This window comes from Pseudophryne corroboree, chromosome 10 (assembly GCF_028390025.1).
Source record: "Pseudophryne corroboree isolate aPseCor3 chromosome 10, aPseCor3.hap2, whole genome shotgun sequence".
Taxonomy (NCBI): Eukaryota; Metazoa; Chordata; class Amphibia; order Anura; family Myobatrachidae; genus Pseudophryne; species Pseudophryne corroboree.
In genome coordinates this window covers 8,993,303-9,020,210 of record NC_086453.1, presented here as the reverse complement: position 1 = coordinate 9,020,210, position 26,908 = coordinate 8,993,303, and the positions used below count along the sequence as shown (strand labels likewise).

Here is a 26,908-nt window from a genome sequence, read left to right as displayed (position 1 = left end):
GTATTCTGGGCGCCAAAAGAGTGAAATAACTGAAATGACGAATTCACAGTAAATGAAACAAATGTATTATTCAGCCTCCACTATGAATGCAATAAGTAATATTACGCTCCATGGATTAATGGCCGGCTCACATAACTTATATAAGGGTCCTGAGGGTACGTGCTGCATGTCAGCTATGAGGCCCTCCCCAAATGCCGCTCCGTTCACATCAGCGGGATGCTTACAGGTAAGTTTTCCACGCTCCCGGACACAGCGACAGGACAGCAACACCTGCAGCACATGCAGGAGAAAACAATGTTGTGGAAATTGAAGTAAAACCTCCGTATTAAGCAAATCGTTTGAATAAATACCCCAGTTGTGAATAATAAATACCCCAGGTATGGGGAAATAAAGGAGCGACTGGCTGTGATTGTAGCATGCTGCTGTTTTTCTGATTGTAGCATGCTGCTGTGTGACTGATTGTAGCATGCTGCTTTGTGACTGATTGTAGCATGCTGCTGTGTGACTGATTGTAGCATGCTGCTGTGTGACTGATTGTAGCATGCTGCTGTGTGACTGATTGTAGCATGCTGCTGTGTGTTTGATTGTAGCATGCTGCTGTGTCTCTGATTGTAGCATGCTGCTGTGTGTCTGATTGTAGCATGCTGCTGTGTGACTGATTGTAGCATGCTGCTGTGTGACTGATTGTAGCATGCTGCTGTGTGACTGATTGTAGCATGCTGCTTTGTGTATGATTGTAGCATGCTGCTGTGTCTCTGATTGTAGCATGCTGCTGTGTCTCTGATTGTAGCATGCTGCTTTGTGTATGATTGTAGCATGCTGCTGTGTCTCTGATTGTAGCATGCTGCTGTGTCTCTGATTGTAGCATGCTGCTTTGTGTCTGATTGTAGCATGCTGCTGTGTGTCTGATTGTAGCATGCTGCTGTGTGTCTGATTGTAGCATGCTGCTGTGTCTCTGATTGTAGCATGCTGCTGTGTCTCTGATTGTAGCATGCTGCTTTGTGTATGATTGTAGCATGCTGCTGTGTCTCTGATTGTAGCATGCTGCTGTGTCTCTGATTGTAGCATGCTGATGTGTCTCTGATTGTAGCATGCTGCTTTGTGTCTGATTGTAGCATGCTGCTGTGTGTCTGATTGTAGCATGCTGCTGTGTCTCTGATTGTAGCATGCTGCTCGCTGCTGTGTCTCTGATTGTAGCATGCTGCTTTGTGTATGATTGTAGCATGCTGCTTTGTGTCTGATTGTAGCATGCTGCTGTGTGTCTGATTGTAGCATCCTGCTGTGTTTAGGTTGTAGCATGCTGCTGTGTCTCTAATTGTAGCATGCTGCTGTGTATCTGTTTGTAGCACACTGCTGTGTTTAGGTTGTAGCATGCTGCTGTGTTTCTGATAGTAGCATGCTCATTGTGTGTCTGATCGTAGCATGCTGCTGTGTTTCTGATAGTAGCATGCTCATTGTGTGTCTGATCGTAGCATGCTGCTGTGTTTCTGATTGTAGCATGCTGCTGTGTCTCTGATTGTAGCACACTGCAGTGTAGGAGGGTTAGGGTTAGGTTGCGGGAAGGGAGGTTTAGGCTACGGGGGAGGAGGGTTAGGGTTAGGCTGCGGGAAGGGAGGGTTAGGCTGAGGGGGAGGAGGGTTAGGCTGCGGGAAGGGACGGTTAGGCTGCGGGGGAGGAGGGTTAGGCTGCGGGGAGGAGGGTTAGGGTTAGGCTGCGGGAAGGGACGGTTAGGCTGCGGGGGAGGAGGGTTAGGCTGAGGGTGAGGAGGATTAGGGTTAGGCTGTGGGGGAGGGTCAGGCTGAGGGGGAGGAGGGCTAGGATGTGGGAAGGGATGGTTAGGCTGTGGGGGAGGAGGGTTAGGGTTAGGCTGAGGGGGAGGAGGATCAGGATTAGGCTGCGGGGGAGGGTTAGGCTGAGGGGGAGGAGGGTTAGGCTGCGGGAAGGGACGGTTAGGCTGAGGGGGAGGAGGGTTAGGGTTAGGCTGCGGGGGAGGAGGGTTAGGCTGAGGGGGAGGAGGGTTAGGCTGCGGGGGAGGAGGATTAGGTGCGGGAAGGAAGAGTTAGGGTTAGTTTAGTAGAGCGCCTTTGGGCAGTCGTGATGCTGACATTGGTATTCTAACCACCGGCATCCTGACTGCTGATATCCCGCACCCAGCCTGTTTGGACTTTGCTATTGCGTTCCTGGCTGTAACATGCTGTTGTGTTCATGTTGTAGTATGGTGTTGTGCAGTGACGTGCAGGGGGTCAGGCAGAGCCTTTCCTGTCATACTAACCACAGTTCTGACTGTATAAAGTATATGAAAAATATAAAGATTATATTAGAAATATCTCCTTTGTATTATTCTAATCGCAGAAATATCAGTGTACCGGGCCCCAAGATTTCTGTTGTCGGCCCTAATAATGCCCACATGTATATCCCTCCCGCCCCCTACGCTCGGCCAATGACCGTCGCCTCTCCTCTACCCTGGTCACTGCTTCCCATGCTAGAGTTCAAGACTATGTCCGTGCTGCATCCCTTCAGTGGAATGCGCTCCCCCACTCCATTAGACTCTCTCCGACCTTGCAAAGCTTCAAACGGGCACTAAAAACCCACCTATTTATCAAAGCATACCCCTCCAATGCATAACCTAATCCTCAGGCCGCTCCTCCATCCCCCTGCCTCATGCCTTGAACATCTCTGCTTTCCTTACACCCTGCCATCCGGCTACCTCCCGCTTGCTTGCACCTCATGTCATCTGTCTGTCGCCCCTTCCCACTAGATTGTTAGCTCTTCAGAGCAGGGCCCTCTTTCCTCTTGTTATGTAAGCCTTCTTCTCCTCACATATCACTCGCAGCTCTCTCCTACTCAGCGACCATCTTTACCTGCTTTCTCTCCTGCTGGTAAAGGCTCCTCTCTATCTATGGCCACCAGCCCCTAGTAGTACGAGGATCATACTTACCTACATTTTAATTCTCCTCTCCGGGAGAAGCCCGGAGAGGAGACGCAGCTCGTGTCTTCTGGGGGCGGGGGCGGACTGTGACATCACTAAGCCCCCCCCCCTGCATAGGGAGATGCCGCGATTTGCGGGTCCACGGGAAGGGGGCGGGGCTAAAATGACACAACATTTTAACCCCTTCTCCACCCGACGGACCCGCGAATGCGGGAGGTTATCTCTCATCCTGCTCGCATCACTAGGGTGCGAGCAGGATGCGGGAGACCTGCCCACTCTTCCGGGGGTGCGGGGGGCTACCCCAAAAAACGGGAGCCTCCCGCAGCTTCCGGGAGAGTAGGCAAGTATGACGAGGGTTACTCCCTCACTACTTACATCTTATCTGTATTATGCATGAGAATTGTGCTGCTCTGTGTTACCTGTACTCTATTTCTGTTATTTATTTACTGTAATGCTAAGTTTTGTCTCCCTGTACTGTCCTTTGTACGGCACTGCAAAACACTTGTGGCGCCTTATAAATAAAATGTAATAATAATAATAATAATATACTGCTGCACCTGTGTATAATGCCCACATGTATATACTGCTGCACCTGCGTATAATGCCCACATGTATATACCGCAGCACCTGTGTATTTTGCCCACATGTATATACTACTGCACCTGTGTATAATGCCCACAGGTATATACTGCTGCACCTGTGTATAATGACCACATGTATATACTGCTGCACCTGTGTATAATGCCCACATGTATATACTGCTGCACCAGTGTATAATGTCCACATGTATATACTGCTGCACCTGTGTATAATGTCTACATGTATATACCGCTGCACCCGTGTATAATGCCCACATGTATATACTGCTGCACCTGTGTATAATGGCCACATGTATATACTGCTGCACCTGTGTATAATGCCCACATGTGTATACTGCTGCACCTGTGTATAATGCCCACATGTATATACCGCTGCACCTGTGTATAATGCCCACATGTATATACTGCTGCACCAGTGTATATTGCCCACATGTATATACCGCTGCACCTGTGTATAATGCCCACATGTATATACTGCTGCATCTGTGTATAATGCCCACATGTATATACTGCTGCACCTGTGTATAATGCCCACATGTATATACTGCTGCACCTGTATATAATGCCCACATGTATATACTGCTGTACCTGTGTATAATGCCCACATGTATATACTGCTGCACCTGTGTATAATGCCCACATTAACCCTTTAAGGGCCCCATACACTAGAACGATATGTCTGAGGCTGAAGTTGGAGGCGATTTCCCTTGAACTCTCCTGGGAGTGGTTCCATACGATTCCATACAATTTGGTACATTTGATTTGGTGTGATATATCGTATGCGATCCCAGCCATGCCTGCGGGAACCGATATATCACGAGTGCGGAACTAACGATCTAGGGGAGCCGATCCGACCCTCATGGGAATGTGCATCGGATCGGAAACACCTCCAAAATGCCCGAATTCACCCGATATATCGGCCCGAATGCGCAAAATTGGATAAAATCAGGCATAATCGCTCTAGTGTATGGGGCACTTTAGGCTCATATACTGTGTGTAAATCTGGCTCTGGTACTAGCCGGTGCCTCCTGAGCCATTTACCTCAGCGCACGGCCTTGGTGTTGTGTTACTGTGTAGCATGCTGTGTTTCATGTGTAGAAGGTTGCTGTTTCCCGGCAGCTGCATACGTGCAGTCAGTGTAGTGTTTGTGAGACAGTTCCTGCTGCAGCTGGACAAGGTTATGAGTAACGCATAGCTTGCCGTGGGCACTTTGATGAGCGCTGAGCCAGCTATATGAGGATTGGCAGATAACAATGTGTTTGAAGATAGTAATTATTATTAGGAATCACCAACAAGCCAGTATTTTGCAACCATTTTGTGTGAGGTATCTGGCCGGGCGGCCATATTGAATCCCACAATCCCTCTCTCATCTAGGGACAGCAGGGGAACCATTTTCTTGAGGGGATATTGGAACCTGATCCTACTCTAATTCCCCCCTATAATCAGAGAGACAGTGAGGCCTAGGGCTCTGATATTATTACTATCTGCAGCACTGTTCTGCTAATGACCCTGAACGAGACCCAGTGCTGACCTCGTTTCCTGCCCCCTGACCTCTGCTTGTCACCTGCAATAAGTCACTGTAATGACATCTCAGTTACTGGAGGCAGCGAGGCCCTGTGTCATATACCGTACGCCATGGGGGGGGCAGAAGGCTTATAACACACCGGTAACATGTATAATAATAATTTGCCCCTCGCTCTGGAATTGGGGAGTGTCCACACATATGTACCTGGTTGGCTGTAAATCATCATCATCAGTGATGTCAGTAGCACTTTCAGCTTTAACGCCTCAGTGATGTCACTATGTACTAACAAATTCATACTCATAAACACACTCAGGGGGGTATCCAATTAGCCACAAATATCGCAGTTTCACGAGAAATTATCGCAAATGTGAGAATTCGGAATCCTATTAGCGGTGATAAGTTATCGACGATAAGACTCCATAGGGTTTATCTCTGAGGAGGTGATAAGTAGTGCAAAATGCCTATTTTAAGGTAAAAATGTCGGGGTTTGGTTCAGAACCCCCGGGACACCCCTCTGAATGACTAATTAGGCACGTAGAAGTTTTTCATTATTTTTAATTAGCCAATAAAGAAATTTAATTTTTGGGGTCAAAAAATGCAAAGTGATGGAAATTGGGGTACAAGGTAAGGGACACATATATGGGGTGCATTATGAGTGCGACATGTGTATTTAATCTTGCAGGTGGGAGTAATCGTCCATTTCCACTTTTTTTTTTATGTCCCCTAAATTACCCAAATATATACTTATACCCATTTTTATGTACCCCAAGTTTAAGTTTAACTTATTTTGCTGGAAAAAAAATAGCTTTCAATCTTTTTTCCACATTTTTATTTAAAATGCATATAGCGGCCATTTCACCCGATTTAATGACGCCAAATAGTTTTATTATGGCCACTAATAGACGTCTAAAATGTTTTCCTATGTAAGTTTGGCTTTTTGGGGGTACAGGCAGATTTCCCTATTTTCTCCTATTCTTACCTCAGCTCTTGCCGGCTAGAATTATCGCTCGATTCCCGTTATCGCCGTTTTGGAATAGGATAGGTGCGATAAATGGGATCGTGCAGGGTGCGATAAGCCGATTTTTCAGGAGGTAGGTGTAATAACAGTAGCCGCAGTCACAGTCACTCCTGTAACAGGCAGAAGCAATTGATGGTGAGGATTCATGTACGTAGAACCATCACTTGGTAATCAAATGTCTAATTCCTTAGGGAGGGGTGATTGCCACAATGAAACGCGTTGGGATGCTTATTGCACCTATTGGGACATTTACCACTTGGTATCCAGACCAGCAACGCGTTGTGGACAAGGACTAAACCATACCCACCATTGTTTGGACATTATGTGCAAGGACTACTTGCTAACTGAAGGAGCACACGGACTGGTTGCTACCAGTAGGGTAACATGAGCCACTGGCCACAAGGTGGCCACAGCAGAAGCACCACTAAGACTACTGATGCATGTATCCTGATCTTCACCAGGGTGATTGGAGGGGGCACAGACCCTAGCTGGAAGTTCTGTGGAATCAATAGAGCTTTTATTCCCTTTGTTCTGGTGTCCCTGTGCAGAACCAAGCAACATTAGTGTTTGTTGCCATCAAATCTATTTAAGGACATCCAAACTTGTATTACGAGGAGTTGGAAGATCTCTTTGTGAAATGTGTAAGACTGATGACTTGATGTAGGTGTTGAGAAGATGCTTTTGAGAAGAGGCTTTTTGCTATATTTATTATCCAGTGCTGTTCCTGTAGGATGTTCATAGCCTGGACTGTCATCCAGGTAAGGCCATACCGTGATTGCTTGTTTCCTGAGAGCAGCCGTCAGCACGGATGTCCTTGGAGAGGTGGGCAGTCTCTATGGAGATGGTCCCAACATGAATAATCTGAGAAACTGTGGACAACGTGTCCACATTCTTTAGCTATTCTGAGGTACTAAGGTGAAGAGGTCTCTCTGCCCCCTCTGCCAGGAGAAAGGACTGTACTGAGACACGTCTGACGTATATATGAAATGATGGAGCCTCCACAGATCTAGAACCGTTCTGGAAGCGCCCTGATGCTTGGAATAGAAGCTATGGCTCCTGTGTCAGAGGGACCGGATACATTAATCCTTCCTCCAGTAGAGTCTGGATATCGGGTGGGATTGTAGATCATACCCTGGCTGGTGGTGTCACAACCCACAGAGCATGCACATTCTGGCACACTCTTTCCACCCACAGGAACCTGTGGATGTGGGTCCTAGTGATAGTCATTGACCTTCCTTATACCTGCATGAATGAAGGGTCTGCTTGAATGTGGTCCTACCAAACTTCTGCCTCCATGGCCAATAATTCTGTGCTGCTCTGAAGTGCTAGCGAGAGGAGGGTGATGAGGGAAAACCCCTATTTCCCTGATCCGGCAGTGAACACAGGGATTCACCCCACTGCCCATTTGTTGTGTCCAGTTGTTCCCTATTTGTAAAAGCTCCATGACATGGAAGTGTGGTGACTCTGACTGTGGGTGTTCAGCCCATGGGAGCAGCCACAGATCTCTCCTGGCGACTACTGCCGGAGACGCACTTCTGGATGGGAAACACATTCCGTCCACAGGAAAAATCACTTCCTTGTGCAGTATTTTAATTTGGTTTTTACTTTTTATGAAATATTGCTTACTTGTTCTGTTACATGTAGGATCTCTGCCCAAACTCTAACCTCAGCTGACAGACAGGAAAATCCACCAGAAGAAGGAGGTGTGTGTGTGTGTGTGTGTGTGTGTGTGTGTGTGTGTGTGTGTGTAAAGTGTGTACACTTAGTAAAGTGTGTACACTTAGTGTGTAAAGTGGGCGGTCCGGGCAGTTGATGACGCGATTCTTGCTGAATCGCGCCATCATAGCCACGCCCCCTGCAGTGTAATACCGGGGATCGCAGCATTACAGAGCGGGGGGCGTGGCTTAAAGGATGTGCCGCTGAAACTCTGCCCCCATCCCGCCCATGCTCCACCCCCGTCCCGCCTCCGGTCCACCTCCTCCCCACGTCACAGCCCTCCCCTGCCCCCTTGCTGAGCCGACCTGGCTGCTCTCTCCCGCAGAGAGCAGCCAGAATGTCGGCAAGTATGGATATATGTGTGTGCAGGATATATGTTTGTGTGCAGGATATATATATGTGTGTGTGGGATATTTGTATGTGTGGGATATATGTGTGTATCTTGGATATATATGTATGTGTGGGATATATGTGTGTGATATATTTGTATGTGTGGGAGGGATATATGTGTGTGTGTGGGGGGATATATGTGTGTGCAGGATATATGTTTGTGTGCAGGATATATATATGGCAGGATATATATATGTGTGTGTGGGATATTTGTATGTGTGGGATATATGTGTGTGTCTGGGATATATATGTATGTGTGGGATATATGTGTGTGATATATTTGTATGTGTGGGATATATGTGTGTGTGGGGGATATATGTGTGTGCAGGATATATGTTTGTGTGCAGGAAATATATATGTGTGTGTGGGATATATGTGTGTGTCTGGGATATATATGTATGTGTGGGATATATGTGTGTGCACGGGATATGTGTGCGTGCGTGTGTGTGTGTGTGTGGGGGGATATATGTGTGCGTGGGGGGGATATGTGTGTGTGTGTGGGGGGATATGTGTGTGTGTGGGGGGATATTTGTATGTGGATATATGCGTGTGTATGGGATATATGTTTGTGCAGGATAAATGTTTTTGTGCAGAATATATATATGTGTGTGGGATATATGTGCGTGGGAGATATTTGTATGTGTGGGAGATATGTGTGTGGGAGATATGTGTGTGCGTTTGTGAGATATATGTGTGCGTGTGTGGCATATATGTGTGTGCAGGATATATGTTAGTGTACAGGATATATATGTGTGTTGGGGATATATGTGTGTGTGGAATATATGTGTGTGCAGGATATATGTGTGAGTGTGGGGGATACATGTGTGTGTGTAGGATATATGTGTGTGTGTGTGTGTGTGGGGGGTGGGGGGAGTTACATGTGTGTGTGCGAAATATTTGTGTGTGTGGGGGGATATATGTGTGTGGGGGATGTGTGTGTGCGTGTGTGTGTGATATATGTGTGTGTGTGATACATGTGTGTGTAGGATATATGTGTGTGGAGGGATACATATGTGTGTGTGCGGGATATATTTGTGTGTGTGGGGGGACATATGTGTGTGTGTGGGGGATATATATATGTGTGTGTGGGGGGATATATGTCTGTGTGTGGGATTTATGTGTGTGGGCAGGATATGTGTGTGTGTGTGTGGGGGGGGTATATGTGTGTGTGTGTGTGTGTGTGTGGGATATGTGTGTAATATCTGTGTGATACATATGTGTGTGTGTGTATGTGTGTGTGTGTGTGTGTGTGTGTGCAGGATATATGTGTGTGGGGGGGTATATGTGTGTGTGTGTGCAGGATGTATGTGTGTGTGATATATGTGTGTGGTATATTTGTATGTGTGGGATATATGTGTGTGTGGGGGGGATATATGTGTGTGCAAGATATATGTTTCTGTGCAAGATATATATGTGTGTGTGGGATATATGTGTGTGTGGGATATTTGTATGTGTGGGATGTATGTGTGTGTCTGGGATATATGTGAATGTGTGGGATATATGTGTGTGCACGGGATATGTGTGTGTGTGTGTGTGTGTGTGTGATATATGTGTGTGTGTGTGTGTGGGGAGGATATGTGTGTGTGTGTGTGTGTGTGTGTGTGTGTAGGGGGGTATTTGTATGTGGATATATATGTGTGTATGGGATATATGTGTGTGCAGGATAAATGTTTTTGTGCAGGATATATATGTGTGTGTGGGATATATGTGTGTGGGAGATATTTATGTGTGTGGGATATCTGTTTGTGCGTTTGTGGGATATATGTGTGTGCGTGTGTGGCAAATATGTGTGTGCAGGATATATGTTAGTGTACAGGATATATATGTGTGTGTGTGGGATATATGTGTGTGCGTGTGTGACATATATGTGTGTACAGGATATATGTTAGTGTACAGGATATATATGTGTGTGTGTGGGATATATGTGTGGGGCCCGTGTGCACCGCACCCATTGCACCCATTATAGAAACGCCAATGAACTAACTGCTGCATAGCACAGAGCACTCGCTGTCACATGTAACTAACTGCTGCATAGCACAGAGCACTCGCTGTCACATTTAACTAACTGCTGCATAGCACAGAGCACTCGCTGTCACATGTAACTAACTGCTGCATAGCACAGAGCACTCGCTGTCACATGTAACTAACTGCTGCATAGCACAGAGCACTCGCTGTCACATGTAACTAACTGCTGCATAGCACAGAGCACTCGCTGTCACATGTAACTAACTGCTGCATAGCACAGAGCACTCGCTGTCACATGTAACTAACTGCTGCATAGCACAGAGCACTCGCTGTCACATGTAACTAACTGCTGCATAGCACAGAGCACTCGCTGTCACATGTAACTAACTGCTGCATAGCAGAGAGCACTCGCTGTCACATGTAACTAACTGCTGCATAGCACAGAGCACTCGCTGTCACATGTAACTAACTGCTGCATAGCACAGAGCACTCGCTGTCACATGTAACTAACTGCTGCATAGCACAGAGCACTCGCTGTCACATGTAACTAACTGCTGCATAGCACAGAGCACTCGCTGTCACATGTAACTAACTGCTGCATAGCACAGAGCACTCGCTGTCATATGTAACTAACTGCTGCATAGCACAGAGCACTCGCTGTCACATGTAACTAACTGCTGCATAGCACAGAGCACTCACTGTCACATGTAACTAACTGCTGCATAGCACAGAGCACTCGCTGTCACATGTAACTAACTGCTGCATAGCATAGAGCACTCGCTGTCACATGTAACTAACTGCTGCATAGCACAGAGCACTCGCTGTCACATGTAACTAACTGCTGCATAGCACAGAGCACTCGCTGTCACATGTAACTAACTGCTGCATAGCACAGAGCACTCGCTGTCACATGTAACTAACTGCTGCATAGCACAGAGCACTCGCTGTCACATGTAACTAACTGCTGCATAGCACAGAGCACTCGCTGTCACACGTAACTAACTGCTGCATAGCACAGAGCACTCGCTGTCACATGTAACTAACTGCTGCATAGCACAGAGCACTCGCTGTCACATGTAACTAACTGCTGCATAGCACAGAGCACTCGCTGTCACATGTAACTAACTGCTGCATAGCACAGAGCACTCGCTGTCACATGTAACTAACTGCTGCATAGCACAGAGCACTCGCTGTCACACGTAACTAACTGCTGCATAGCACAGAGCACTCGCTGTCACATGTAACTAACTGCTGCACGGAGCACTCACTGTCACATGTAACTAACTGCTGCATAGCACAGAGCACTCGCTGTCACATGTAACTAACTGCTGCATAGCACAGAGCACTCGCTGTCACATGTAACTAACTGCTGCATAGCACAGAGCACTCGCTGTCACACGTAACTAACTGCTGCAGAGCACTCGCTGTCACATGTAACTAACTGCTGCATAGCACAGAGCACTCGCTGTCACATGTAACTAACTGCTGCATAGCACAGAGCACTCGCTGTCACATGTAACTAACTGCTGCATAGCACAGAGCACTCGCTGTCACGTGTAACTAACTGCTGCATAGCACAGAGCACTCGCTGTCACATGTAACTAACTGCTGCATAGCACAGAGCACTCGCTGTCACACGTAACTAACTGCTGCATAGCACAGAGCACTCGCTGTCACATGTAACTAACTGCTGCATAGCACAGAGTACTCGCTGTCACATGTAACTAAGTGCTGCATAGCACAGAGCACTCGCTGTCACATGTAACTAACTGCTGCATAGCACAGAGCACTCGCTGTCACATGTAACTAACTGCTGCATAGCACAGAGCACTCGCTGTCACATGTAACTAACTGCTGCATAGCACAGAGCACTCGCTGTCACATGTAACTAACTGCTGCATAGCACAGAGCACTCGCTGTCACATGTAACTAACTGCTGCATAGCACAGAGCACTCGCTGTCACATGTAACTAACTGCTGCATAGCACAGAGCACTCGCTGTCACATGTAACTAACTGCTGCATAGCACAGAGCACTCGCTGTCACATGTAACTAACTGCTGCATAGCACAGAGCACTCGCTGTCACATGTAACTAACTGCTGCATAGCACAGAGCACTCGCTGTCATATGTAACTAACTGCTGCATAGCACAGAGCACTCGCTGTCACATGTAACTAACTGCTGCATGTACAGAGCACTCGCTGTCACATGTAACTAACTGCTGCATAGTACAGAGCACTCGCTGTCACATGTAACTAACTGCTGCATAGCACAGAGCACTCGCTGTCACATGTAACTAACTGCTGCATAGCACAGAGCACTCGCTGTCACATGTAACTAACTGCTGCATAGCACAGAGCACTCGCTGTCACATGTAACTAACTGCTGCATAGCACAGAGCACTCGCTGTCACATGTAACTAACTGCTGCATAGCACAGAGCACTCGCTGTCACACGTAACTAACTGCTGCATAGCACAGAGCACTCGCTGTCACACGTAACTAACTGCTGCATAGCACAGAGCACTCGCTGTCACATGTAACTAACTGCTGCATAGCACAGAGCACTCGCTATCACATGTAACTAACTGCTGCATAGCACAGAGCACTCGCTGTCACATGTAACTAACTGCTGCATAGCACAGAGCACTCGCTGTCACATGTAACTAACTGCTGCATAGCACAGAGCACTCGCTGTCACATGTAACTAACTGCTGCATAGCACAGAGCACTCGCTGTCACATGTAACTAACTGCTGCATAGCACAGAGCACTCGCTGTCACATGTAACTAACTGCTGCATAGCACAGAGCACTCGCTGTCACATGTAACTAACTGCTGCATAGCACAGAGCACTCGCTGTCACATGTAACTAACTGCTGCATAGCACAGAGCACTCGCTGTCACATGTAACTAACTGCTGCATAGCACAGAGGACCGCACTGGGTGTAGTAGTGTATGCCGCGGTCTGGATTCCGGCGCCGGGATGCTGTACGTTGGGAGCCCGGCCGGCGGCATACAGAAGACCACCCGTTCCAGGGACCAGACAGACCATGGCCTCTGCATGCATTCAAAACGGGCTGACACGTCACACGCCCCCATTTTGGCAAACCCTCCCCATCGCTGCCCCCTATTTACTAATGTAATAATTGCGGCCAATCACCTGCTAATGGCCACATTATGTAGTATTGGAGCTAGTTACCCCAAGGGCGGCAGTCCTTCTATTTCTGTTCAGCGGTAGCCATAGCTTTCTATAGGGCAGGGGTGGGGAACATTTGGCCTTCCAGCTGTTGTTGAACTACACATACCAGCATGCCCTGCTACAGCTTTGCTATTTGGCCATACTTCAACTGTTGCCAGGCATGCTGGGATGTGTAGTTCAACAACAGCTGGAGGGCCAAAGGTTCCCCACCCCTGCTATAGGGAGATTAAAAAAGAGCAATTTTCCAGCGGTAGCTGACATCATATATTTGTTGGGAATGTTACATAACCTTTGGTGTTGGTTTATTGAAGTGAAACAGGTACAGCCGTACTCACTGTTGTATACCCACTGTTTCTTATGGATAGAAGCTTCAGCATAATAGGGTTTTATACAGCTCACCAGCCGGTGAGTGTATGCTGCTTGCAGGTAGTTGTGCAGGATGCACAACTTGTGTCTCACTTCTTACACAGTCTTACAGAGTGTTAAGTAAGGATCTACAAGATGGCTGCAGTCACATGGTGCAGCGGTACATCAGATTGGAGGACAGACCTCCCTGGGTCCTATTGCCCAGCATGTATGCACAAATATGTATAAAGAGTGTAAGATATGTTTCTGATTTATGGTAATATAGAGTATGCCAGATTGCATTTTATATTGTTATACAGTGCATGTTTGTATATTATATATGGTACTATGTACCTGTCGTCTGCTGTTGCCCATAAACTGATCCATTGTCTGTTCCACAGGCCTGGTCTCCCTAACGCGATATTCATGGAGTACCAAGCTTTCCCAGATTTCCAGCCACACCACAGCCCACTTCCCTACGGACGTGGAGGCAGTATGGTGGCCGGCCTTGGAGAGCCACCACCCAGAGAGAGGCCTCGGGTAGTGATGTACCAGCAGGAAAGCTTGGCATTCGGAGGAGTCCCCGCTGTTTGCACTGAGAGACAGTTGGGGTTCAGCCCCGTGCGGAGTCCTCTTAACCCCGGAATGCCTGGAATGACAAACCACATAGAGGATCCCTGGTTCATGACCTTTGAGAAGAAGGAAGTAGACCACTTTATGGAGCCTAGAACCCCGACTGGAGACAGTTGTCACATCCCAGAAGATTTAAGAGAGAGCAGTAGTACAGAGGGCGACCAGCCCGAAACACCATCTCTCTCCAGCCACGAGAGTCCCCGACCACTCTGCAGAACGTCGCAGGGCTCGGAGCGGGCAAAGTCGGCCTGTAAGTGACTTACTGACACTAATGACCCTGTGTGACCTCTATGGTGTTATTTCTCTAACAGGTTCTTGTGTCGTGGATGGGGCTATAATGCTGCGTTCTGTGTTACATTACTAGCCGCCTTCCCATTCCTGTAGATGTGCCCACCTGTAATCAGATTAATGACCCATAAAATCGCCCTTCATGATTCATGATTGATGGCGGTACATGCTGTGGGCATGCTCAGCGTTTCCCAAGCTCCCACCCCCACCCCTCTACATGTGCGGGTGCGGAATAAATCCACCACTACGCTGCACTCCCTGACATGCAGCAGCAGGTGACGGAGATCTTCCCCCCAACCTACCCCCCACCCCACCCCACCCCTTCCGTGGGACACTAGGCCCCCAGGTGGGACGGTGGGGCAGTACCCGAAAAGCAGGGACGGCTGGGAGTCATGTTTTTGTACTTCATGAGGGTCGCACAGTGATTAGCATTGCTGTTTCACAGTGCTAGGGACATGATTTGTATTCCTGACCATGGCTGTATCAGTGTAGAGTTTGTATTGTCTCCCTATGTTTCCTCCTACATTTCAAAAACGTACTGATGGGTTAATTGGTGGCTGACTAAAATGGACCCTAGTGTGTATATGTGTGTGCATGTGTGTATATGTGTGTGCATGTGTGTATATATGTGTGTGTGCGTGTGTGTGTGTGTGTGTGTGTGTGTGTGTGTGCATGTGTGTATATATGTGTGTGTGCATGTGTGTACATGTGTGTGCATGTGTGTATATGTGTGCGTGTGTGTATATGTGTGTGTATGTGAGTTCATGTGTGTATATGTGTGTGCATGTGTGTACACATGAGATGCATGTGTGTATATGTGTGCGTGTGTGTATATGTGTGTGTATATGTGTGTGCTGTACCTGTCGGGGTAGATGGGACAAATCTGCTGAATATATCACTATGTAGTATATATCCATCACGGGGTAGATGGGATAGAGCAATGCTCTGCAGATCATTAGAGAGGTCAGTAATGTAATAATCTGCAGGATATATTATGTATCTATCATGGGGTAGATGGGACAGAGCAATGTCATTAGAGAGGTCAGTAATGTAATAATCTGCAGAATATATCACTATGTATCTATCAGGGGGTAGATGGGACAGAGCAATGTTCTGCAGGTCACTAAAAAGGTCAGTAAAGTAATAATCTGCAGGATATATTACTATGTACCTGTCGGGGGGTAGATGGGACAGAGCAATGTTCTGCAGATCACTAGAGAGGTCAGTAATGTAATAATCTGCGGAATATATCACTATTTACCTGTCAGGGTGTAGATAGGACAGAGCAATGTTCTGCAGGTCACTAGAGAGGTCAGTAATGTAATAATCTGCAGGATATATCACTATATACCTGTCAGGGTGTAGATGGGACAGAGCAATGTTCTGCAGATCACTAGAGAGCAGTAATGTAATAATCTGCAGGATATATCACTATGTACCTGTCAGGGGGTAGATGGGACAGAGCAATGTGCTGCAGATCACTAGAGAGGTCAGTAATGTAATAATCTGCAGGATATATCACTATGTACCTGTCAGGGGGTAGATGGAACAGAGCAATGTTCTGCAGATCACTAGAGAGCAGTAATGTAATAATCTGCAGGATATATCACTATGTACCTGTCAGGGGGTAGATGGGACAGAGCAATGCTCTGCAGTGAACTAGAGAGGCCAGTAATGTAATAATCTGCAGAATATATCACTATGTACCTGTCAGGGGATAGATGGGACAGAGCAATGTTCTGCAGATCAGTATTAGAGGTCAGTAATGTAATAATCTGCAGGATATATCACTATGTACCTGTCAGGGGGTAGATGGGACAGAGCAATGCTCTGCAGATCACTAGAGAGGTTAGTAATGTAATAATCTGCAGAATACATCACTATGTACCTGTCAGGGGGTAGAGGGTAGAGAGCAATGTTCTGCAGATCACTAGAGAGGTTAGTAATGTAATAATCTGCAGGATATATCACTATATACCTGTCAAGGGGTAGATGGGACAGTGCAATGTTCTGCAGATCACTAGAGAGCAGTAATGTAATAATCTGCAGGATATATCACTATGTACCTGTCAGGGGGTAGATGGGACAGAGCAATGCTCTGCAGATCACTAGAGAGGTCAGTAATGTAATAATCTGCATAATATATCACTATATCTGTCAGGGGGTGGATAGGACAGAGCAATGTTCTGCAGATCACTAGAGAGGTCAGTAATGTAATAATCTGCAGGATATATCACTATGTACCTGTCAGGGGGTAGATGGGACAGAGCAATGCTCTGCAGATCAATAGAGAGGTTAGTAATGTAATAATCTGCAGAATACATCACTATGTACCTGTCAGGGGGTAGAGGGTAGAGAGCAATGTTCTGCAGATCACTAGAGAGGTCAGTAATGTAATAATCTGCAGGATATATCACTATGTACCTGTCAGGGGGTAGATGGGACAGAGCAATGCTCTGCAGATCACTAGAGAGGTCAGTAATGTAATAATAGGGAATAGTGGTAATAATGGTAGAGGTTGGCACAAATGTCACCAGGGTATAGATGGATTTCCTGGCCTGACTCTGACAGGACATCTAATTTCTTTTGCCACCATAGGGCGTAAACTACGCCTGTATCTTCCGGATGCCAGCAATTCCCTGCCCTCCCCGTCAGCGGAGGACGACTCTGTATTTCCTGAGGTAGAAGACTCCAGTCCTTCAGCAGCTGAAGTGAAGGTGTCTCCTGATGTACAGGAGGTGACGGCGGCCCCTGGTAAGGTGGAGCAGGAGAGGTGGAGATTCTCAGCCTCGGAACTTATCAGCAAACTGCAGCTCACTCAGCGTAGAAACAACTTCACTGCTAGGATTGGCAAGTCCCTCTCCACCAAAATCACCCTAAGAGAAAGAGGGGCATCTGCTGGCCAGGAAGGTATGTTCAGTGCCAGTTGGGTACCTTGCCATGCTGTGTTTACATTTACTCAGGCAAACCGAGAATCCATTCACTAGGAGCCAGTGACGTCACTAAGAGTGCAGCCTATCCCATCACCAGGAGTCAGTGACATCACTGAGCGTGCAACCTATCCAGTCACTAGGAGCCAATGACATCACTGAGAGTGCAACCTATCCAGTCACTAGGAGCCAATGACATCACTGAGAGTGCAGCCTATCCCATCACCAGGAGCCAGTGACATCACTGAGAGTGCAGCCTATCCAGTCACTAGGAGCCAGTGACATCACTGAGAGTGCAGCCTATCCATTTACTAGGAGACAGTGACATCACTGAGACTGCAGTCTGTCCAGTCACTAGGAGCCAGTGACATCACTGAGAGTGCAGCCTATCCAGTCACTAGGAGCCAGTGACATCACTGAGAGCGCAGCCTATCCAGTCACTAGGAGCCAGTGACATCACTGAGAGTGCATCCTTTACATTCACTAGGAACCAGTAACATCACTGAGAGCGCAGCCTATCCAGTCACTAGGAGTCAGTGATATCACTGAGAGTGCAGCCTATCCAGTCACTAGGAGCCAGTGACATCACTGAGAGTGCATCCTATACATTCACTAGAAGCCAGTGACATCACTGAGAGTGCGGCCTATCCAGTCACTAGGAGCCAGTGACATCACTGAGAGTGCATCCTATACATTCACTAGGAACCAGTGACATCACTGAGAGTGCATCCTATTCGGTCACTAGGAGCCAGTGACATCACTGAGAGCGCAGCCTATCCAGTCCCTAGGAGCCAGTGACATCACTGGATGTGCATCCTTTACATTCACTAGGAACCAGTAACATCACTGAGAGCGCAGCCTATCCAGTCACTAGGAGTCAGTGATATCACTGAGAGTGCAGCCTATCCAGTCACTAGGAGCCAGTGACATCACTGAGAGTGCATCCTATACATACACTAGAAGCCAGTGACATCACTGAGAGTGCGGCCTATCCAGTCACTAGGAGCCAGTGACATCACTGAGAGTGCATCCTATACATTCACTAGGAACCAGTGACATCACTGAGAGTGCAGCCTATCCAGTCACTAGGAACCAGTGACATCACTAAGAGCACAGCCTATCCGGTCACTAGTAGCCGGTGACATCATTGATCACTGACATTACAGATACATGGGTGAGAGCTGCGCTCTCATGCTAGTTTCAGGAGTCCACCTCCCAGTAGAAGTAACTGTTATGGAGACAATAAACATACTGTATATACTGTATCTACCACCTCTCCGTATTTATTACTAAAAGAACAAGACATTGCAGAGGTAACCTGTGACTTCATGTACAGGGAAATCCGGTGGAAGGGAGCGGAGATGTAACAGTGCGGGGGTGACCAGTCTTCTTCAGCCAACTGCCACGGACACAGACACCTCCTGGCTCAGGTAAGTACATTGCTCAAAGAGATTCAATAACTGCAGTATCACTATATGAAGACTGTAACCTATTGCACGAGTGTGCTAGATTTAGTCGAGATTCACTATGTTGACATGAGAGTGTCGACATGGCTGTAATGTTGACATTGAACACGTCTACGGGTTAATAATGTCAACATTGTAAACATTCAGCACACTGACACTTATATTATGTCTACATTCAGTATTTGCTGTAATCCTGTCCCTAACCCTAATCCTAGTGGTAACTCTAACCCTAACGGTAATCCTAGTGGTAACGCTAACCCTAACGGTAATCCTAGTGGTAACGCTAACCCTAACGGTAATCCTAGTGGTAACTCTAACCCTAACGGTAATCCTAGTGGTAACGCTAACCCTAACGGTAATCCTAGTGGTAACGCTAACCCTAACGGTAATCCTAGTGGTAACGCTAACCCTAACGGTAATCCTAGTGGTAACGCTAACCCTAACGGTAATCCTAGTGGTAACGCTAACCCTAACGGTAATCCTAGTGGTAACGCTAACCCTAACGGTAATCCTAGTGGTAACGCTAACCCTAACGGTAATCCTAGTGGTAACTCTAACCCTAACGGTAATCCTAGTGGTAACGCTAACCCTAACGGTAATCCTAGTGGTAACTCTAACCCTAACGGTAATCCTAGTGGTAACGCTAACCCTAACGGTAATCCTAGTGGTAACGCTAACCCTAACGGTAATCCTAGTGGTAACTCTAACCCTAACGGTAATCCTAGTGGTAACTCTAACCCTAACGGTAATCCTAGTGGTAACGCTAACCCTAACGGTAATCCTAGTGGTAACGCTAACCCTAACGGTAATCCTAGTGGTAACTCTAACCCTAACGGTAATCCTAGTGGTAACTCTAACCCTAACGGTAATCCTAGTGGTAACGCTAACCCTAACGGTAATCCTAGTGGTAACGCTAACCCTAACGGTAATCCTAGTGGTAACTCTAACCCTAACGGTAATCCTAGTGGTAACGCTAACCCTAACGGTAATCCTAGTGGTAACGCTAACCCTAACGGTAATCCTAGTGGTAACGCTAACCCTAACGGTAATCCTAGTGGTAACGCTAACCCTAACGGTAATCCTAGTGGTAACGCTAACCCTAACGGTAATCCTAGTGGTAACTCTAACCCTAACGGTAATCCTAGTGGTAACGCTAACCCTAACGGTAATCCTAGTGGTAACGCTAACCCTAACGGTAATCCTAGTGGTAACGCTAACCCTAACGGTAATCCTAGTGGTAACGCTAACCCTAATGGTAATCCTAGTGGTAACGCTAACCCTAACGGTAATCCTAGTGGTAACGCTAACCCTAACGGTAATCCTAGTGGTAACGCTAACCCTAATGGTAATCCTAGTGGTAACGCTAACCCTAACGGTAATCCTAGTGGTAACGCTAACCCTAATGGTAATCCTGGTTGTAACTATAACCCTTACAGTAATTCTAGTGGTAACTCTAACCCTAATGATAATCCTAGTGGTAACTATAGCTCTAATGATAATCCTAGTGGTAACTCTAACCCTAACGGTAATCCTAGTGGTAACGCTAACCCTAACGGTAATCCTAGTGGTAACGCTAACCCTAACGGTAATCCTAGTGGTAACGCTAACCCTAACGGTAATCCTAGTGGTAACTCTAACCCTAACGGTAATCCTAGTGGTAACGCTAACCCTAACGGTAATCCTAGTGGTAACGCTAACCCTAACGGTAATCCTAGTGGTAACGCTAACCCTAACGGTAATCCTAGTGGTAACGCTAACCCTAACGGTAATCCTAGTGGTAACTCTAACCCTAACGGTAATCCTAGTGGTAACGCTAACCCTAACGGTAATCCTAGTGGTAACGCTAACCCTAACGGTAATCCTAGTGGTAACGCTAACCCTAACGGTAATCCTAGTGGTAACGCTAACCCTAATGGTAATCCTAGTGGTAACGCTAACCCTAACGGTAATCCTAGTGGTAACGCTAACCCTAATGGTAATCCTGGTTGTAACTATAACCCTTACAGTAATTCTAGTGGTAACTCTAACCCTAATGATAATCCTAGTGGTAACTATAGCTCTAATGATAATCCTAGTGGTAACTCTAACCCTAACGGTAATCCTAGTGGTAACGCTAACCCTAACGGTAATCCTAGTGGTAACGCTAACCCTAACGGTAATCCTAGTGGTAACGCTAACCCTAACGGTAATCCTAGTGGTAACTCTAACCCTAACGGTAATCCTAGTGGTAACGCTAACCCTAACGGTAATCCTAGTGGTAACGCTAACCCTAACGGTAATCCTAGTGGTAACGCTAACCCTAACGGTAATCCTAGTGGTAACGCTAACCCTAACGGTAATCCTAGTGGTAACTCTAACCCTAACGGTAATCCTAGTGGTAACGCTAACCCTAACGGTAATCCTAGTGGTAACGCTAACCCTAACGGTAATCCTAGTGGTAACGCTAACCCTAACGGTAATCCTAGTGGTAACGCTAACCCTAATGGTAATCCTAGTGGTAACGCTAACCCTAACGGTAATCCTAGTGGTAACGCTAACCCTAATGGTAATCCTGGTTGTAACTATAACCCTTACAGTAATTCTAGTGGTAACTCTAACCCTAATGATAATCCTAGTGGTAACTATAGCTCTAATGATAATCCTAGTGGTAACTCTAACCCTAACGGTAATCCTAGTGGTAACGCTAACCCTAACGGTAATCCTGGTTGTAACTATAGCCCTAACGGTAATTCTAGTGGTAACTCTAACCCTACCGGTAATTCTAGTGGTAACTATAGCCCTAACGGTAATCCTAGTGGTAACTCTAACCCTAACGGTAATCCTAGTGGTAACTATAGCTCTAACGGTAATCCTAGTGGTAACGCTAACCCTAACGGTAATCCTGGTGGTAACGCTAACCCTAACGGTAATCCTGGTTGTAACTATAGCCCTAACGGTAATTCTAGTGGTAACTCTAACCCTAACGGTAATCCTAGTGGTAACTATAGCTCTAACAGTAATTCTAGTGGTAACTCTAACCCTAACGGTAATTCTAGTGGTAACTCTAACCCTAACGGTAATCCTAGTGGTAACTATAGCTCTAACGGTAATCCTAGTGGTAACGCTAACCCTAACGGTAATCCTGGTGGTAACGCTAACCCTAACGGTAATCCTGGTTGTAACTATAGCCCTAACGGTAATTCTAGTGGTAACTCTAACCCTACCGGTAATTCTAGTGGTAACTATAGCTCTAACAGTAATTCTAGTGGTAACTCTAACCCTAACGGTAATTCTAGTGGTAACTCTAACCCTAACGGTAATCCTAGCGGTAACTCTAACCCTAACGGTAATCCTGGTTGTAACTATAGCTCTAACAGTAATCCTAGTGGTAACGCTAACCCTAACGGTAATTCTAGTGGTAACTCTAACCCTAACGGTAATCCTAGTGGTAACTATAGCTCTAACAGTAATTCTAGTGGTAACGCTAACCCTAACGGTAATTCTAGTGGTAACGCTAACCCTAACGGTAATCCTAGTGGTAACTATAGCTCTAACAGTAATTCTAGTGGTAACTCTAACCCTAACGGTAATCCTAGTGGTAACTATAGCCCTAACGGTAATCCTAGTGGTAACTATAGCCCTAACGGTAATCCTAGTGGTAATTATTACCCTAACAGTAATTCTAGTGGTAACTCTAAATCTAACCCTAACGGTAATCCTAGTGGCAACTCTAACCCTAATGATAATCCTAGTGGTAACTCTAACCCAAACGGTAATCCAAGTGGTAACTCTAACCCTAACGATAATCCTAGTTAGGTCAACAGGGTGAAAAGATTGCACCATTTATTATACGCAGCAAGTTTTAAAACTCGTTGTGTATTATAAAACTTGATGCAAATAGGTGCTCAGTGAGGGGAGATGTGGTCTTATAAACAAGGAGAGGGCCAGAAGGCTGAGGGTAGAGATCATTAGAGAATGGCCACAGGACTGAGTTGGGTAGAGCATGTAACATAACCCTTCTATCCCTCCCTGAGTGGACCAGAGAAGACAGGTGAGCACCACCTAATGATGTCTCAGCCAGACCCCAAGACCCCCACCCACTACCCGGATGAACTAATTAGGCCCCCCATTCGCAGTGAGCCAAACAGGGACAGGGTGAAGGCTGTATGGAGCAAAGAATTGGGGGTGTATCTGCACACTCACAATTAGCCAAAAATAATTATTTTGGAACCTAAGTTCCTCTATAGAACCCCTATAATTTATTGGTAATTACCATTTGTATGGGGGGTGCTACCAACTACAGCTAGAATGAGTACCAACACGAGAAGAAAAAAAGGGCTGTATTGTCGGTGCACATAGGGAGCAGTGGATTGATTTCCACTCTACCATAAAACTTAACCTTTATTAGTATCTTCTTAAAATAATGGATTATTTTTATTTAAACTACAAGGTGAGGCGAAACATAGAGGTTAAAATCATTGACATAGACAAACATATAGAGTGCAATGGAATTTAATAGATGTGAATAAAGATTTAAAAATGTGTGTATCGGCGTGCTTTATTCTAATGTCCACAAATAATATTAAAGTATTTATCCTGTGTTAAACCAGCATCCAATTTTTCTTTAATTTATCTCTATTCATATATTTGTAGGTATATATCACATATTCATTTTAAGATCTTAATTGGAAGGAAAAGATATATTAGTTCTTATTGGATCCAAGATCACAGCACTGATGTTAGACACCTTTGAGCAGAATGTAATATTCATAAATGTAGTGAGCGTTATTTAAGTATATAACCTGTTATGAGTATATAACCCTCCTTCTGTGGAATATATGCATATAATAATCATTTATGTGATATTGATAATAACCCGGTGTACACAAATTTATTGTCTCTAGAGGAGAAGCATCCTCATTTATTTAAGACTAGTGACACCCTCTCAATTTAATCACATATGCTTTTATCTACGTACGGAGAGGTATAATATTCGTGAGTGTAGTGAGCGTTATAAGGTATATAACCTATTATAAGTATATAACACACCTTCTAGAGGATATATACATGCATTATTTATTTGTGTGGTAGTGATAGTAGCCCGGTGTACATGAGTTCATTGTCTCTAGAGGAGAAGCATCCTCATTAATTAAGACTAGTGACACCGTCTCAGCTAACCACATAAATTAAATATATCGGTTCTTGTTAGATCCAAGATCACAGCACTTTATGATGTCAGACACCTTTAATCATTATCTCATAGGTAGTGATGATATTGGTGACATAACAAAATTTAATATTCATGAAAGTAGTGAGCGTTATTGAGTATATAACCTGTTATGGGTATATCACCCTCCTTCTGGGGGATATATGCATATAATAATTTTTTATGTGATAGTGATAATAACCCGGTGCACACAGATTTATTGTCTCTAGAGGAGAAGCATCCTCATTTGTTTAAGACTAGTGACACCCTCTCAACTGATCACATATGCTTGATACACCTTCTAAAGGATATATACATGCATTAATTCTTTATGTGGTAGTGATAATAACCCGGTGTACATGAATTCATTGTCTCTAGAGGAGAAGCATCCTCATTTATTAAGACTAGTGACACCCTCTCAACTAACCACATAAATTAGTTATATAGTAGTAGTCTTTATATAATGCTCACACAATTATTATCCTTCAGAGGAGAAAGCCTCCTCATTTATTTAGGATTACTGACACTGTTTGCCACCAGTTGTATTCTAATTCATGCATATGAAGATAATGAATATAATTACAATGATGTTTAATATTGCCTCTTTATAAGGTGTGTTATTATACCACTAAATCGTGTATACCTCTCAAATATCTAAGATGTACCATTTATGAGGGAAATCTCTCTACAAATCCAAAAGGGTACATTTGATACAAATTTTGATTTTATTAATATTCACTGCTCACATGCCACAGCTATGTGCTTGTTAGGTGATTGTGCATAGTAGCATTGAAACATTCATTATATCTATCAATACTTTTCAGGTTTTGATTTTATTATTAATCACTGCTCACATGCCACAGCTGCGTGCTAGTTAGATGATTATGCACATTAGCTTTGAAACATTTATTATATCTATCAATTTTGTTTTTGTCACCAGTGTACATCCGTTTGTCTAAACTTCTCCTATATCTAAACAATGTCTCAATTTTAAACTGACATTGTTGCTATCTATTGGCAACAGTGGTGTCTACACATTCATTTAAATAATGCAGGAGGTTAGAAGTGAAACATTTGTTGCACCCTTATGAGATTAGCTATACCACAGGTTTATCACATCAATCACATATTCTTTTCCATTCTATTACTTAGGTGCTGAGTATTCTATATGATATAGATAATTCTCTTTCGTGCTGTTGTCTGACTATCTAGCTACATTTCACATCCATATCTAACTTCCATTCTATCTAATGAATTTGTTGCTAGCTAGATAACGATTTGGTGTTAGGAGTTGGACATAGAGAAGACGCCGAACACACGCTGGCAGCAGGTGTATCAAGCATATGTGATCAGTTGAGAGGGTGTCACTAGTCTTAAATAAATGAGGATGCTTCTCCTCTAGAGACAATAAATTTGTGTACACCGGGTTATTATCAATATCACATAAATGATTATTATATGCATATATTCCACAGAAGGAGGGTTATATACTCATAACAGGTTATATACTTAAATAACGCTCACTACATTTATGAATATTACATTCTGCTCAAAGGTGTCTAACATCAGTGCTGTGATCTTGGATCCAATAAGAACTAATATATCTTTTCCTTCCAATTAAGATCTTAAAATGAATATGTGATATATACCTACAAATATATGAATAGAGATAAATTAAAGAAAAATTGGATGCTGGTTTAACACAGGATAAATACTTTAATATTATTTGTGGACATTAGAATAAAGCACGCCGATACACACATTTTTAAATCTTTATTCACATCTGTTAAATTCCATTGCACTCTATATGTTTGTCTATGTCAATGATTTTAACCTCTATGTTTCGCCTCACCTTGTAGTTTAAATAAAAATAATCCATTATTTTAAGAAGATACTAATAAAGGTTAAGTTTTATGGTAGAGTGGAAATCAATCCACTGCTCCCTATGTGCACCGACAATACAGCCCTTTTTTTCTTCTTGTATGGAGCAAAGCTAAGACAGGACCCACCTAATAGAGAGAAAGGAGAGTATAGGTCCTTTAAAAGACAAGTTGGGCGTCTTAATCAAAGACGACATTGACATAGCGGAAATATTAAACATTTTTTTTCTCATCTGTATTCACAAGAGGGGACCAGATGGCGGGATTGACGCATAACCTCAGCAATGATAATGTCCCACTGCTAAATACTTATTTAAGTGAGGAGGTAGTCTGTGACCGATTAAAAAATATTAAGATTAATAAATCACCTGGCCCCGACGGAATTCACCCAAGGGTTCTCATGGAGCTACACTCCGAATTAGCAATGCCCCTATATTTGATTTTCATTGACTCACTTACATCAGGCATGGTTCCCAAAGACTGGCGTATAGCGGAAGTAGTGCCAATATTTAAAAAGGGAAGTAAATCTGAACCGGGTAATTATAGACCAGTAAGTCTTACATCTATAGTGGGTAAAGTACTGGAAGGTATACTAAGGGATAGAATACAGGAGTTCCTTGAAACCAATAAGGTTATTAAATAGGAACCAACATGGATTTGTGAAGGACAGATCATGTCAAACTAACTTATTAGGCTTTTATGAAACAGTTAGTGTGAACCTAAATCAGGGAAAGGAGGTGGATGTAATCTTTTTAGAGTTTGCTAAAGCTTTCGATACAGTACCTCACATGAGACTTATTTATAAATTAAGAGAACTTGGGCTAGGGACCACAATATG

At 44.9% G+C, this 26,908-nt stretch overlaps 1 protein-coding gene across 1 annotated transcript in view; it reads left to right on the top strand.

Moving 5' to 3' along the window:
* ARHGEF19 (Rho guanine nucleotide exchange factor 19) overlaps positions 1–26,908 on the top strand; it is a 127,354-nt gene that overhangs the window by 28,756 nt on the left and 71,690 nt on the right. The window contains exons 2-4 of the mRNA XM_063942088.1: positions 14,090–14,571; positions 17,208–17,519; positions 18,876–18,969. Of these exons, the coding sequence (XP_063798158.1) occupies positions 14,090–14,571; positions 17,208–17,519; positions 18,876–18,969 (888 nt within the window). The remainder of the gene's footprint in view (positions 1–14,089; positions 14,572–17,207; positions 17,520–18,875; positions 18,970–26,908) is intronic.